The sequence below is a fragment of the Gallus gallus genome, chromosome 5 (assembly GCF_016699485.2).
Source record: "Gallus gallus isolate bGalGal1 chromosome 5, bGalGal1.mat.broiler.GRCg7b, whole genome shotgun sequence".
In the NCBI taxonomy this organism is placed as follows: Eukaryota; Metazoa; Chordata; class Aves; order Galliformes; family Phasianidae; genus Gallus; species Gallus gallus.
Genome location: NC_052536.1, coordinates 15576562 through 15592276, shown reverse-complemented (window position 1 = coordinate 15592276; position 15715 = coordinate 15576562). Strand labels below are relative to the sequence as shown.

Here is a 15715-nt window from a genome sequence, read left to right as displayed (position 1 = left end):
AGTACACGGTCCTTTTTCTAAGCACACATTATGCAAAACCAGAGCCAGGGCTGTAAGGAGGATATTTGGAATTCAAGCCTCTCCTGTCATTTTTACAACGTGGAAACATCCTTCCCTCTTTATGAGCATAGGCTTCCTTCTGCTTGCTAGCACTGATGGGGAAGTTATGCAATTCAGTGACCCAAATACAGATTGAATCCCTAAGCTTTCCAAAAAAACTTCCAGTGGGAAAGGGAACATGAGATCCTTAAATTTTAGGGAAAATCTCAGCATGGGATGGTGGTGGGTTGCCTTATTTTTCATTCCTGTGAAGCTCTTGCTGGAGTCAGATCCAGGCTGTGCACTACAGAATGGAAAGCAGAAGCAGATGTATAGAGTCAAGGGTTCCTTTGACAGAGCAAATAGGAAGCCCAAGCATTTTTGTCTTTGCTCAATTCATTCATCACAGCCAAGCCAAAAGCAAGCACAGATCGCTGAGTAGGCTGAGTAGGAGCTGAAATGCCCCAGGGAGCATTGGGAATGGCATTTAAGGCAAAAGAAGCACTTTGGCTCTTTGTATGAGAGGATAGAGAGCCACGTCCCCTCAGATACAGGCGCTGAGCCTGGGATGTCACAGGTGTGCATGGGAGTGCTCAGAGAGGGTATGCAGGGTTTGTTCCAGCCCCAGTGCAGCCTGCAGAGCTGCCTGACAGCAAATCTACATGCTGGTTTCCTCCCTGCACTGCTGCACGCTATGTCCTGGGACTTGTGAAGTACTTTTGTCAAAGCTGTAGTTTGTAGGGTGGCTTCTAGCAGTGCTTTCGGGAGTGATGGCTGAAAGCCTGGGTGTACATGAGTTGCATGCAGAGTAAGCTTAGAACTGTGCAAAGTAATGCAAACAAGCGGTGTAATTGCCTGCAGACTGGTGCTTTGAACTGATGAATTTTTTAAAAAGGTCCAGTTTCTCCACTGCTTCACACTGTGTGCTGTCACACTGATGGCAAGTGAATATAAGCCTTTCTGATTTGGTAGTGTTTTGTGGTGGTTTTGCACTAGCACAAAAAGCGAGCACTCGCTGCAAAGCTGCTGCTACACTGCTTGAAGGCAGCTCGATGGATTTCACAGCTTATGTCTGCATGGCGAAACAGAACTATAAACACAGTGAGTTCACAAGTTTTCCTCACACTGCAGAGAACAAGTGCTGCTCCTGAAAAACTATGGCAAAACAGGCATCGACCTTAACTTCTTTCCAACATCACTTCATTCTGCTCTTAGAATAACGTTGGAAACAAAGCTGTACCTCGGTCATTGGCCGTTGAATTCATCCCAGAAGAAATGCAAAGACCACCAACAATGTGGACCAGGTGTGAATTATAAATAGCATCAACAGGAGGCCTTCAGTGTCCCTAGTGCATTAACTCCACAGCCAGCACTGTTCCTTTTGTATTTTTATTGTAAGCCAACCATTTTTAATCCATCTCAGTAAGACCATCTCTTGCTTGGGATTTGTGAACAGTGAAGACCCCAACTTAAATGAAACCCCTATATAGTAGTACTACAGTCGTAACAAGATTGGGTTCTGTAACTACCAAGTCTTTAGCTAAAACGATTGTATGCTGTAGGGTGGCTCCATGTATGTCCTGTGCAGTGGGACATAGCCTGGAAGAGCAGATGCGTGCAGATAGCAACGCTGGGCTTCTCAACACTGGAAATGGTTTGTCACAAAAGAAGAGGAGAAAGGTAGGTGTCCTTGAAGAGAAACACCAAACAACGATCTTTATTTTATATACAGGCATTTCAAGTTACCATTGATTCATCTTGAGTCATGAACGATGTAAACAAGGGAGTTCAAGCATGTTTTCCAGGCTCTCAATATATATATTTTTTCATATTAAGAAAATTTTGTTTCCCTCTTCCTAAAATGGGGCAGGAAAGAAATCTTCTCCTTATTTATTTATTTATAAATCTTAGTTACAATTAAGACAGCATTAGGAGATAAGCCCTGCTGGAATTAGGATGTTTTGACTTGTCATTTTAAGTGTTAATACAGTGCCCCATTTCACTTCTGTTACTTCATGTCTTTCACTCTGATCAATTGCCTCAACCACACATTAACGCAGCCATTTCTGGGTAGAGTCACTTTGTCACAAGCCAAATTCTGTCTTTCTAAGGCAATAATGCAAAGGGAGGAAAGAATCCTCTAGCCTGTCGTTTGCACTGGGGATTGCTTGAATGTAAGTGGAATTCCACTGGAGTTTCTCCCATGTAGCAGAGCTGAATCTGCTCAGGGCTTAAGCTAATGAGACATCCCCACAACACAAACCAGCAGCACCACCTTTGAAGCTTGCTGTAAGCTTCCCTTTTCTCTAAGAAACCATCCTCCGTTGGAAGGTGCAGCTTGCTGCCTTTTAGTGCTTTCCAGTCGATAGTAGGGACAAAGAAAAATCATGACTGCCAATGTTTCACTGTGAGTTAAAATGCTCAGAAAAATTAGTTACTTTTTTTTTTTAGGTCTAGTTCAGCTTGAAAAGATACAGCTTTGTATGAAATGCCATATGCTGCCTGACGAAGCTTTCCTTTAAGGTTGTACCTTATGCATTCGCGTAAGCCTGTGAAAAGGAGCAAAAACAAATGCTTGGATCTGGTGAGTCAGAGAAAATGTTTTTTAACTGGATCATCTCACTGCCCTTTCCTTTCATGCCAGATGCAGTTACAGCAAAATAAATTCAATTCACAGATTTCTGTCTTCCTCTGGATCTTTGGATCAGTTCTAACTCCCACCCAGCCTCATTCATTGATTCTGATGGTGGTATCCGGAGCACCTGCTGTGGGCAAAACTGTTCTTACATCATCTTACAAACACAGTGACCTCAAACATGAAATCATGAGGTTAATACCATACCCAAGGCTTCCAATAAGGCCCTTTCCAGGGGTCTGGGCTGAGTTTTTGAAAACGCCATGGTAATTTCTAGCTCTTGATCAACACAAGAATTACCAAAGGTAGAAAGCGTTCTGCCGTACAAGAACACAAGAGAATGGTCCAGCAGAGCAGCAGTCTGAATGGGGGAGGTCAGAACCACAGTTTAAATTACTCTCACCTTAGTTTTGATTTTTGCCCTGTATAAAATGATAGAGAATATATTTGTTCTGCATTAGCTACTTGGAATAACGTGCTTTTGGAGGCACAGCTTTTGCCATACCTGATGTATTTCACCTGGTAGCGTTTGCTGCATCAACACCTTTTTTTTTGGTACAAAGTATGAAAAATTGAGAGTCGAATCAGAATGGGGAAAGCCTGAAGATAATCCAAGCATGGACTAACAACCAAATTCCCATTCCTCCGCTTTCAATCCAAATGTATAACACCGTGGCAGTGGTAGGATGGGTAGTGAAAACTGAATACTCAGAAATGGAAGTTATCCAGGAAGAAAGCAGAATTTCAGGAACTTAATACACTTTAATTTGGCACTGAGTATTTCTGCCTCACTGAACAAGAAGAATATCTCAAAATCATCACATTTGGGATGATATAGAAATAGGGATTACACACACCCATCAGTCCGAACCTCAACAGCACATAATGTTTTAAAACAAATTTTAACTGAAAGTGTAATGAAAGACAATGGAAAACATGGCAGGAGTTTCCCAAAGGTGGATTACAGCCGCCCCTTGTAACGGGGCTGGTGGGGAGAAAAGGGGGTGCTGAATGACCACAATGACCATTGAGTTTCAACCCCCCTGCTATGTGCAGGGTTGCCAACCACCAGACCAGGCTGCCCAGAGCCACATCCAGCCTGGCCTTGAATGCCTCCAGGGACTGAGATGCGGCATCCACGACCTCCTTGGGCAACCTGTTCCAGCAATACTCATCTCTGTTTCTGTTAGTGCCCTTTGAAAAAAAAAAACACTGAAGCATGATAATGATGTTTGGTAATGATTAAGCCACATCATCAAAAGAAGACTGGAAAAAGGGGACAGAGTGATAAGAATAGAAGAAAACACAGCGATACAAAGTGCAAGGTCACACACTTACATGCATACTGAAGTGGGGATTCCTACTCCCCCAAGGGAGGACAAAGACAGAGAGGAGTCTCATCTTATTAGCTTATGATTACAGATGACCAATTTGATGTGACCTTGATAACTCGATCTCAGGATATACCAGACGTGGCATTTCCAGCAAGATAGGATAGTATATATTCCCCCATATGAGACACATGGAGTAAAGGACGCTATTCTGGTCACCTACCTTCAAGGAAAAAGAGCTAGAAAAGGAAAACTGGGATGATAATACAAATTGTGAGCTTGCCTTTTATGATGAAAGACTTTCAGTTTGGCTTGTATGACTTAGCAATATAAATGTCAAGATGAGATGAGAGCGGGCCCTATAAATACATTGGGAAAACAAATATCAGAGAGGAGTTATTTTTAGCCGGAAAATATTTTGGCAAAAGAACAGATAGGTATAAACTAGCAATAAACAATTGTAGTCTATAAATTAGAAGGTCTGCAACCATCAGAGAGAGGCTTTTAAGAGGAGGAAGAAGAGACTGGCAGGTATCTAAGTGACTTTGATGTGGTTACCTGCAGTAGAATTGGTTCCCCTAACCAGAAAGACCCTTCTCATCCTGTATTTCTAAGGTCTAGTGCAGTGGAATTCCTAAAAGTTAATTATACAAGTATCAACAGCAGTTGGCACTTAATTAATGATATTTATTAGTAGGTGGAGTGACTGGTTGTTGTTCGGGTACGCTGTGACTGGATAAAGCCACAGGGACAGTTGTATCTCTTCTTCAGAAGACTCCAAGAGAGCAGCACGTCTGACCAGGCTTGGTTTTCAGAGAAAGGTTTGCCTGATCCCTGTTCATTTGCATTGCATCACTATAATTAATCCAGTCTAACCTGTTCCAGTTCGTGGCACTCCTGCGATGGCGAGATCAGAATCGGCTCCAACATCTCTGAAGGGCTACGCCATTTGTTCACACCGCAGTTCAACAGCTTTAAACATCTCGTGGCAAAGCTGCGGTACAACTGCTCTAAAGCTTCACGTATGTACAACGTGATTCCTGGATAGAGATCACTTCAGCTCCACAGTTATTAATTCACAGGTTTCTCGCTGACCTTAGCTCAGCTCTGGGAGTGGTGCCAGAACAATTACAGTAACTCCGAGCAGCGCAGGCATAAAGCTCCTGTATTTACTCTGAAATTGTGCCAGGTTTTCTCTGGCTCGCTGATGGAAAGATGCATTTCTTCTTTGATTAGTTTCAAATAGTTCAGCCTGGCTCGGCTGTAACAAGGTTATTTCAGCAACAAACGGAGAAGAAATAAGCTACCATGCAGAGGTGTGCATACACTATATGCTTGCTGTGTAGGTAACGTTATAGAAATGCAAGCCAAGAAGGGGGAAAGCAAGTCAAGGTGACTTAATGCTAGTTATCCAGAAGGTAAGTGGCAGAGTTGGGAATGAAATTCAAGGGGAATATGCTTCACTTGGTGTTGTTTTCACTGAATCGTGCTGTCTTCCAGGAGCACGCTGAGGCCCACCTCCTTCCTTCCTGCAAAGGTCGGGCAGCTGGAGGCAGTGACACCAGGTGAAGCTGAGCATGCTCATCACTTGGGAAACCCAGGCCCCTGGTGATCTTCTCTGACGTTAATTGACTGTCAGACCCTGCAAGAGGGGAGGCAACACCTTTCCTGATCTGTGGTCTGGAGTAGTGTTTTCCAGACTCTGGAGTGAATTTCACGTTGTTGCAAAGGAAACGATGATGCAGTCCTCCAGCAGCTGCTGTGCTCCAGCATCCTTGCAAAGGTACACTATGTACTTTGTGGGTGTATGTGTGTATGCAAGCTGCATATTCAAAATCCCTATTTTTCATAAGAGCAGGCGGGCCTCCAGGTCTCCCCTCCAGACCTACCTTCCTATCCCCAACAGAAACGCTGCTAAGGGTTGCCCCCAGCAAAACTGAAGCTATCATCCTGAAAGAGAGCGCTTGAAAAAGCAAGCTTTTATGTGAGACTGCTGGGGGTGTGATCTCATTTTCCTACATGCCAGATCTATGAGTCCTGTACCTCAAGTGTGGAAAGGTTCCTCATTAGTGCAAGTGAAACGGCAAGAGCAATGTTCTGAATGAATATATGGTGATGAGTCTGGAAGATCGGGCAACTGTTGTCTTTGAATAGGCAAATCTAATTGATGAACCCATGAGTCTGCTGATGGAATTAACCTGGTTTAATTAATTACTCCCTCTTGGTGAAGCTGCAAAAACTGACTGTAGTGTGCTTTAGTCTTTTAGTTTTTAAAATCAATCACGTTAAGAAAAAGCGAACAAGTTTGGTTCGGAGAATGGAAGGGCTGTTACGTGGTCAGTGTATATGGCTCTGCAGGTGCCTGGTGAACTGTTGAGCTCCAGAAAGTAAATCCTGCACGCTGGCCTGTCTGTGCTGGGGGTGTACTTAGCAGCGATGGCTCCGTGCCTTCATGCCCAAGCTCTTAGTTCAGCAGAAACAAACCACCATGCCTAACATAGATGGGATGAAGATTTGCTTCAGGAAGGGTATGGGAGCTGTTGGGTCACAGCCTGAACCACTGATTGAGCAGCTGGGGAAAGGACCCGGTCAGGCCTGGGAGCACAGGTGAAGGCAATTCAGCTGCATGAGCACTCTTAGACCTCATTTAAGAGCTGACTGCCACAGGGGAAAAATCTCTGGTTGGAGAATCCTTCCCTGTGGAGGCTTTTCTGTAAGCCTACATCCGTGGAGATGGGTGAGTACCTTTACTTTTCCTTTGAAATATCATCCTATCTACTTTAGTCCTTTTGCTGTTACTCTCTTGTGTTGCCCTTCCACCACGTTAATCTTTTACACTGTAACAGGAGGTCAGTGGAGCATTCAGGTGGCATGTTTGGGGATGTCCCAGAAGATCCCAACCTCCTGAAATCACTAAGTATTCTTTATTCACACCAGGGGTTGAACAGTGGAAAAAGAACTGGGATGATGCCATAGTGCTCTCCAAGAGGAGATGGTGAGTGGGGCAAGCACAGTATGTTGCTGCTCTTGCAGCCAAGCGGTGAGCCAACGGTGCAAGGTCTGCTCTTGTTGCTAATAAAGCTGTATCGCTTCTGCCTCAAAGTCTGCTCCGCTCTTTCCTGCGCAGCTCTCCCCTTGCCCTGCAACCATCCCCAGGCCTCGGTGCAGCCAAGATCCCTCGCTCTCGGGAACACGGAGAGCTCTCCTCCCCCCAGAGCCCGTCGTGCCGCAGCCGTTCTCCAGCCGACGGGGACGGCGCGTTGCGGCGGGGCGGAGCGGCGGAGCGAGGCCGGGGCTGCCCCGTGGCGGCGGCGGTTGCCGGGTAACTGGGGCCTCCCCGGCCGCAGGTGGGAGCCGTTCGGGGCCGGTTTCTGCCGCTGGGAGCCTCTCTTCGTGCCCCGGTCCCTCGCAGGGAGCAGCTGGTGGCGGCCCGGAGGCTCCTGCGTGTTTGTGGGGGCACCGTCCCGAGCTCTGCCATCAGCCCATCAGTCTTGCTGTGGTCACGCACCTCGCCTGCGCCGTTCCCCTGGAAAACTTCCCCCTTATTTCACCATGTGAATGCTCCTGTTCATCTCAGCGTTTTCCATCCCGACCGAAACTTTCTGGTGAGTATGAAAATGTATTAATCACGTGTATTTGTAGCCTTTTACCCTTGTAACGGAGCCTCGGCTGATTAGTAAAGCCCACAGAATGACCACGGAGTAAACAATTGTTCAGCAAATGCCTTATTTTTGCATGTATGTAGATTCTTCTGTATCAGTCTTTCATGCACTCGTGTTTCCCTTTGGAAACTTTTAGTTATACTTCTGTTCAGCTCTTCTAGGCTGTACTGCTGCTCTACAACTGCTTGAAAGGAGAGGCTATGGTGAGGTGGGGGGCTCTTCTCCCAGCTAACAGCAGTAGGAGGAGAGGGAACGGCCTCAAGCTGTGCCAGAGGAGCTTCAGGTTGGGTATTAGGAAACATTGCTTATCAGAAGAGGGGTGCTGCAGTGGCACAGAGCTGCCCAGGAAGGCGGTGCAGTCCTGGTCCCTGGAGGTGTACCAGGAAAGGGTAGATGTGGCACTGAGGGTCACGCTGGTGTTGGGCTGGGGGTTGGACTTGGCAAGCTTAGAACCTTTCCCAGTGTTAATAGTTCTGTGATTCTACAGGTACTGTTACATCTCTAAGACCTGTTAATCATGAGCATGTGTTGTTACAGCTGATGAAGTACTTTCTAATTGTGGAATGCTCAGAGCCTGTGCAGGTTTTGTTTGAAGACTTTGTTCTTACTGGTTTGTTTTTTAAGCAGGATGATATGGAGCAATGGAACAAGAAATTGCACTGTGGGCAAATGCATCATTGAAGATAAATGGAGATGAATGACTAGTAAATGAAAGTCCCTATAGCAGAGGGATGGAAAGCAGAAGGGGCAGAACAGCAGCACTGCTGGAAGAAAAGGTAAAGTAATTGAAAAGGTCCAAGTGACTAAAATGTTTCAGATTTGTTTTATGTGGTTTGGTCCAATTGGAAGACTTTGCATAAAGAACTTGAGTTAAAAAATGCAGCATTCGGGCGTGTCAGAGCTCAGGGTTGCTGTCACTGATAGGTTTTTTACTCTGCTTTTTCTGGCCTGTGTGTTCTCTCTTGGCTTTAATGCTGAGGGTGTGAGTAGGGAGATGGAGCTTCAGACAATGTATGCTATTACTGTTGCGAAGTGGTTTAAGAGCTGTGGGTGCCCCGGGCTTCTCTGCTGGCTGCATAGTGAAGAGTGGAAACTTTGTCTGTTCTGTCCTACTGTATTCCTGGAGCTCTTATCTCAGGAGTTTGATAAAATGGATACAACCATCTGTGGCAGGTTGCTTGGTCAGTTGTACGCTACCGCCAGTGGAAGGGAGAACCTGGGGCTGTGTCTGTGGCCTGTGATGTCAGCAGCTTGCTTTACCTTGGCTCTAGGGACCTGCTTCTATGTGAAAACAGGATTCAGATGTGGTGTGAGACCACATGTGAGTTAGCACCAAACCAAAGCAATTTCATCTTCGTCTGTGCGTGCTTATACAACTGAAGAGCCTCAGGGGGGTGGCAAAAGAGATGCACTTACTTTGCAAGTTTGAAATAGAATGAAATTTATTTCTGCTAAATAGCATCATTATCTAATGTATCATACATTTGGAATTGCCAGATCTGTTACCAATGTGAATAGTTCAACATTTACTCAGGATGAATTAGGAATAAGTTATTCTTAAATTGGAAAACTCATGGGCTTCCCCCAGAAATGAGTACGTAACTTGAATTTGCCAGTGAAATGGTGTTTGTATCCCTTCTGTAGATCCCAAACCTGTGAGCAAAACCTACTTTATATCAGTTGGGCCACAAATGCTTGCTGCAGTACAAACCAGGTCAGACTTGTGATGGATGTAATAAAGGCTAATTTATCTAAAAAGTAAAAGATGGTTGATGCTGGCCATTCAAAGCAGCCTAATCTGATTTAAGCATTAAAAACAAATTCCAAGAGCCTTCTTTCATTGCAGTGCCTCACATAGTGAGGTATTTGAAATGTAACGCTGTTTATCCTACTGTTTTTGCATTGCGAGTTTTCATTTAATTTTTTTAGCATAGAGTTCTAACCTTACTTTGACTTCTCTTTTTTTATACTGTGACTAGCAGAAGTAATGTTTGGGGGTGTTTTTGTTTTATTTCAGTAGAGAATCCATCCAAGTTCAAAGCAATGAACACTGGGGGGAGGGAGGGGACGTATTTAGGATGACGGGCTTTAAATACATCATTTCTTCCTGGGAAAGACAAACTGCTGTGGTAGTTCTCTGAAAATATCATCTCGCAGCTGGTCAGAAAATGTTAAAACTCTAAAAAGAATGAATTGAAAACAGTATAAACTCATTGACTTTCTCTGTGCCCGTATCTTGAATCTGCTGTGCAGTTCTGTCCGTCCTGGAAAGTAAATGTCAGAACTGAAATTGTTTCCATGAAATGGAACAAAGATGAGAAATGGAAAAGAGACAAAATAAAATGAGGTTCTTCTGAGCTAGAAGAAGAGATGGAAAAGAGATGATGCGAAAGAAAGGTATAAATTAATGAATGCTTTGGATGGATGGATTGTCCATAATTGCGTTTAACCATTTTCACCTCATTTATAACTGTAGCCTCCACAACAACCTCTGGCAGTGACTCCTACAACTTAACCCAATACCTTGCAAAAGTACATCTGCTCCTTTTTAAAAACTGCTTCCTGATAAGCAGTGGTATTGCCCAATAGAAAAGGATTATCTTAAGATGTGACAAATAATTGATTCCCCATTTATCAGCTGTGCTGTCAAATACAATGCACCTTTTGGCTCAGGGCATTACTAAGTAGCAGGTTGCCAGAAATGAGGACAACGTGTTAGAGGAAGGATTGCTTTGAACTATTCTGTTTCTGATCCTGTTCTTTAAGCATCTGTTTCTGTCTGCAGCAGCAAGCTGGCCCTCTGCCTTGACCCAGCATGACAGTTATACCACAACCTATTTAGTAGTGTAAAGTGATTTCATAAAGTTCTTTTCACTGTAAGTTGTCAGGCCTTGCTAATATCTTGGTTACTAAATAAGCTCCTGTGCACTGTTTGGTATTTTCCTATGAGTTAAACCAGAACTGTCTCTTTATTCAGTATATCCCATGTGCGCAGCCCACTGGAAGTTAGGAACATCCCAGTGCTGAGAATGACTCTTCAAATGGCTTTGCAGGCCACAGAATCTGTTGGTTCAAAGGGCTTAATTATCTAATAGAATGGACTGAAAATTGTTTGGGGACAACAGAGCATTTGGAAACAGAAATGCTTTGTTTGATGTTTTCATTCTGCATTCAAGTTTGGATTTTGAAGGGTTCATAAATGTAGTGCAGCAGTAGTCCATTTCTTAGATGGAATCTGGGATCCCTTCTGAATGGTGGGTATGAAAAATGCCTTGAAACCAAAAATGTTGAGCTTTTCTGCAGCTTTGGGCTGTCGCATAGTTCTGGGTCTGTGAGTTAGAATGGTCTGAGCAGCCATGTTGTAAGCTTGGTCCCTGGTACTGCATTCATCTGTGCAGACAGACTGGTGGATGCATCTCTGAGATCTGTGTCACAGAAAACATAGCACTGTGGCAGTTTTATTCTAACAAATGGAGAAAGCCTGCAAGATCTCTGGACGTACAGGGGGAAATGGAGAATGTGTTGGAGAGAAACCAGTGTATGAGTAGCTTACTCATCTTCAAGAGGATGTGGGAGAGGATCAACTGGTGTGAGTATCTCTTGCTTTAAGGCCCAGACAAAGGCAGCAAGGCTAGTTTAAGAGCAGTGTTTGTGTAAGATGAGAAGGTTAGTTTGTTGTTTGGTTTTTGTTTTTGATGCATGCGTGTAGCAGGAAAGGATAACTAGGGCAACTCCTAAAGCAAGAACTCGGTTTGCAGTGACAGGGGATACTTCTATTTAATAGCGTCTCCTGTCTTTGCAGCAACTGACACCACCTTGTATATGATTTTTTAAATTGAGTGAAATTTTGTCTATACAGGGCATAAAAATTGATGCTTTAATCTTTTGCAGCTGCTGAGAGCTGATTTCAGACTTTCTGTGCAGCATAACTTCCAGGAGAGTATGGTAGGATTGAGCCATCAGTTGAGAAATGTTCATTTAATTGCTGACAAAAGCTTTATTTACTATGAAGGTAACTTCACAATAATAAAAGAATGTCTGAGGACCTCACCCATTGGCACTGACTCAGTGAAATTCATCCTTGGGTGATGAATTCTTAATGAGACACTCAGATTTTGTTCATTCTTTTTTTTAGTCCTTCCCCTAAAATAGGGTTTCATCCTGTTTCTGACTTTTTGGATATATATGTTGCAGGCTACATGCAGAGGCAGTATTGTTTATTTTCCTAGATGGTAAATATCTTAAGAGGAGTGTTTCCTGGAGGTCATCTTCTAATGTATTCAGACTTGAATATGGACTGGTTGAAGGATGTGCAGTGCTGTTCTCAGGCTCTGAGAAGTGGCTGGCTGCCTTCCGTCAGCCCAGCTCAGACAGAGTACACTGGGATTTGTATTTAAGTCTTTCAGTGAAATTGGGTACTAAAGAAGAAACAACTTGGACAACTGATACTCTGATATGAGCCTTTACCTATGGGACTTGATGTTAACTAAACACTTACTAAATGAGATGTGGCTGAGGAAGAGCAGAAAGCTTTAGCATGGTTGTAGACCACGTCTTGTAGGGGTGTCGTGAAGAGGAAATACTTATTTGGGGGTCCTCTTCAAAATGCTGTTATTAATATTTTAAATGATATCAGTGGATGCTTCTATTGTTCAAAGGAAACCCTTAAAGAAAAGGGTAGATGTGGCTCTGAGGGACGTACTTAGCAAGCATGGTGGTATGGGTTGATGGCTGGGCTAGAGGATCTTGGTGGTCTTTTCTAACCTTAATGATTCTTTGATTCTATTTGGATTAGCCAGGTGATGAACTTTGTGTAATCGTTCTATTCACTATATGGAAACTTAGTTATGTGAATGAGTCTTTTCCAGATTAGGGCCTTAGGACAATGGTGCTGAGTTAGACTTTTCTTTTTGAGCTTAGAGAGCATGTAGCGTGTGAATGGGTGCCTGTGACACGATGGGAGTTTATCTTGTTGGGATTCTCATCTGCATGCATTGATCTTAAAATACTACTGTCTTTACAAAACCTTGCTGGGTTTTATGTGCTCAGAGCTTCATGGCTGTATAACATGACTAGTATCTGCAATTTAAAACAGCTGTTGAATACTTGTCATGTGAGAATGCTAGTCCTTTGAAGTGCTAGAAAGGTAAATGACCTGGCTGACATTTCAGAAAAAGTAATTGCTTGGGTTAATTGTCCTTTAAAGATTACAGAATATGCAACAGATATTAGGACAACCAATGGGGTATTAAACATGAGATCAAATCTTAATTCATTCGGAGAGGATGTACTTCCTACGTATTCTGTCTTCTGAAATAAAGGGCATATTGGAAGTAAGATCCAAAGAGAAGAATATTAAGTGTTTTCTTACAGAAGATTTCATTAAGCTGGTGCTATAGTTTAAATTAATATCTGTACCTTGGGAATATTTGGAAAGAATAATGTTACAGTTGAATACTTTTTATTTTAACAAACCTGAAACTATAATGTTGAGGACTGCTTAAAAATGTATTTTCCCCCATCTTTGGCTTATCTGTTACATTTAAGGTAGTATCATAGGAGACCTCTGGGCAGCGAAGTCACAGATACCCTGGAGATGTGTTTTCCTATAACTTCCATTGCTCATATGGCATTGCCACATCCTACTGCCTGTTTTTTCTCTTACACTCATGGTGGACAAGGGTGAGGACAGAAGGCAGAAGGAAGCCTCCTGGGACATTTTCTTGCAGCAGGAAGCCTGCCTCAGAAGAAAATGTCTCTCTAGCATCTTGCAATTTCAGCCAAGGATTTAGATAATCCATGTTTGTTCGAAGTGCGTAGCACATGCACCACAGAAGGTATCAATGAATGTTTATAGCTTGGTAGAAGTTGCCACTGATCCCTTCCCACCACAGTGCCCTAAAAATAAAAACAATAGAATGGACTTTGGTTTATACGTGCTGTTACGTGTCAGAGAAACTATAATAAGGAGCAATCTGCTTTTTATCCTGCTATCAGAACAGCATTTGTCAAGCTGGTTTCAGAGTGATTTAATATAGAGGTATTTTCAGCACATATAGAAATTCCTCATCACCTTTCAACCTCCTTGGCAGGGCGTGGGAAAGTATTACCTAGCTTGCTCTTTTAATACGTGCAATTTATAGATGTATAAAAGAGAAATTGGTGGCATTTAAATGCATTGCCTTTTTATTTATTACTGCTTTGTTTTGTAAGAACATGAAATGCCTCTTGCCTCAAGAATGTTGTCTCAAGCCTAGGCTAGGTTTGCAGCGTGGGCTTTCTTCTCTAGGACCGCTACATCTCTGGAGAGCAGCAAAGTTTGAACTCAGCTCTGTGCATGGAATAATATGAATATCAGGAAGTTCCCAAGAGCTTTCCCTGGGGACTGGGAGGCATAGATCCTAAGGCTTCCCCACCATGGTCATGGGAACTCCAGGGCAGAATTTATATGTAATACCAGAGGACCACCGGGCACTCTTCTTTGTGGATTCACAGGTTGTAAGATAAACAGTGAGGAAAATCTATATATTTGTTGTATGTGAGAGTTTGGTTGTTTGACCCAAAGCTTCAAATTTCTCAAAGGGTTAAACAAAACTACTATTGCGAACGTTTGAGTCATTCAGTGTCATAGAAGTCAGTGAATTTTTAATTACGTTAAATGGAAGGAGAATTCTCCTTGATATTTCAGCATTCTCATAAAAGCTTTAGTTTTTTATAATGGCCCATACAAGTGGAATGTTTATAAGTGCTCTTTATACTGTTTATGTGATCCCCTGATATTATAGCAGTATTGAAGTACGCGTTACCTCCTTCTGTTTAAGAAAAACACAAGATTAAGACAGTATCACCCATTCAAAATTGGAAGACTCCCGTTAATATCAGGTCAGATGTTTTATTTTTCAACTTTTTAAAGTCACACCTGCTAAAATAGAGTGGTGTGTTGCAGGATGCTTTATACTGCATAAAAGTAGCAGGAACTGTTTTTGCAATTAGGGGTGGATTATTGTAACAGTAGTTTCCTGATGACATCATAGTAAATTCCAGCTGCCCAAACAGTTATTTTCCAGAAGAGGTTATCTGTAGTGCACTTGCACAAAGTTATACTTATAAGGGCCACTCGTGGTTCCCTTTGGTCAAATCCTTAGTAAACAACAAATCCTTTGTGGTAGTGGTATGGGCACTACTGTAATCTCTGGTACTGGATTAAACAGAAAATTACATAACACAAGGCAACTGAAAGCAAAGTCTTCACTATGAGTTTCCTCTCATTAAGGAGTGGCAAAATGGTTCTGAAATGTTTTTCCTTCCAAATAAGTTCTTGACTGATGGTATAATGATAAGGATATACAGATTGCAGTAGCCTACCTGACATGATGGTCCCTGTACAGAGAGGCTTTGGGATATCATGGGTAGCCAAGGACCAAAACAGGATCCAGATTTAGATGCTGGCTTAAGGGAGTAGAGATTTGTTTTTGTATGGGATGTCATCCTCCTTTGTTTGGGGCTAGAAGAGCTTAATAGAAGCTTCAATGGAAGGATCTTGCTAGGAGTTGGGAAAGAGGAACTGTGGAAGCCAAAACACAGAAAAGAAGTAGAAACCCACTCTCCTGGACTTCCAGTTGACAGCCTGAAATCACGTGGGCTATGAGGTAATCTTGGGGGCCCTGAGAGCCGGTGAAAGACTGATTTGTTTTCGGTTTATGGATGGCTTGGTACTGCAAAAGGACTGGGTGGTTTGTGAGATGGCTTCAATGCAATGTGCAAAGGTGCCAGAAGAATGACAACTTGCAACACTGTTGGGGGCTTTCAAGTGGTAAACTGAATATGCTAATATTCCTTTGACCTCAGGAATGTTGGTTGCTGTGCTAATCTGAACATGTTGAAAGCGTCATACAGATGTTAATGAAGCTTCACAACACACCTGTAAATTGCAATGTTCAACGTTATCACACTGGGAGAGAGAAAGTTGAGATCTTCCATCTCACTGCTGTAGTCCTTGATTTCTCCTGCACTCGCTAGTTGTCTGCTTCTAGTTATCTGCACAGAAG

At 43.1% G+C, this 15715-nt stretch overlaps 2 protein-coding genes across 14 annotated transcripts in view; one reads left to right on the top strand and one right to left on the bottom strand.

Moving 5' to 3' along the window:
• The window catches only part of HRAS (HRas proto-oncogene, GTPase), a 53916-nt gene extending 48791 nt beyond the window's left edge, over positions 1 to 5125 (bottom strand). For all 7 annotated transcript variants that reach the window (XM_046941474.1, XM_046941476.1, XM_046941477.1 and 4 more), the window contains exon 1: positions 4882 to 5125. The gene's annotated coding sequence lies outside the window, so the exon portion shown is untranslated. The remainder of the gene's footprint in view (positions 1 to 4881) is intronic.
• Positions 5126 to 7322: 2197 nt separating this feature from the next.
• Positions 7323 to 15715, top strand: part of LRRC56 (leucine rich repeat containing 56) — a 52588-nt gene continuing 44195 nt past the window's right edge. For 4 of the 7 annotated variants that reach the window (XM_025150968.3, XM_040701710.2, XM_040701725.2 and 1 more), the window contains exons 1-2: positions 7323 to 7610; positions 8292 to 8443. Coding sequence is in view for 4 of the 7 variants with exons in the window: in XM_040701710.2 (XP_040557644.1) it covers positions 8399 to 8443 (45 nt within the window). In the remaining 3 variants the exon portion in view is untranslated. The remainder of the gene's footprint in view (positions 7611 to 8291; positions 8444 to 15715) is intronic. The other 3 variants (XM_040701724.2, XM_040701722.2, XM_040701721.2) reach the window with 1 other exon arrangement.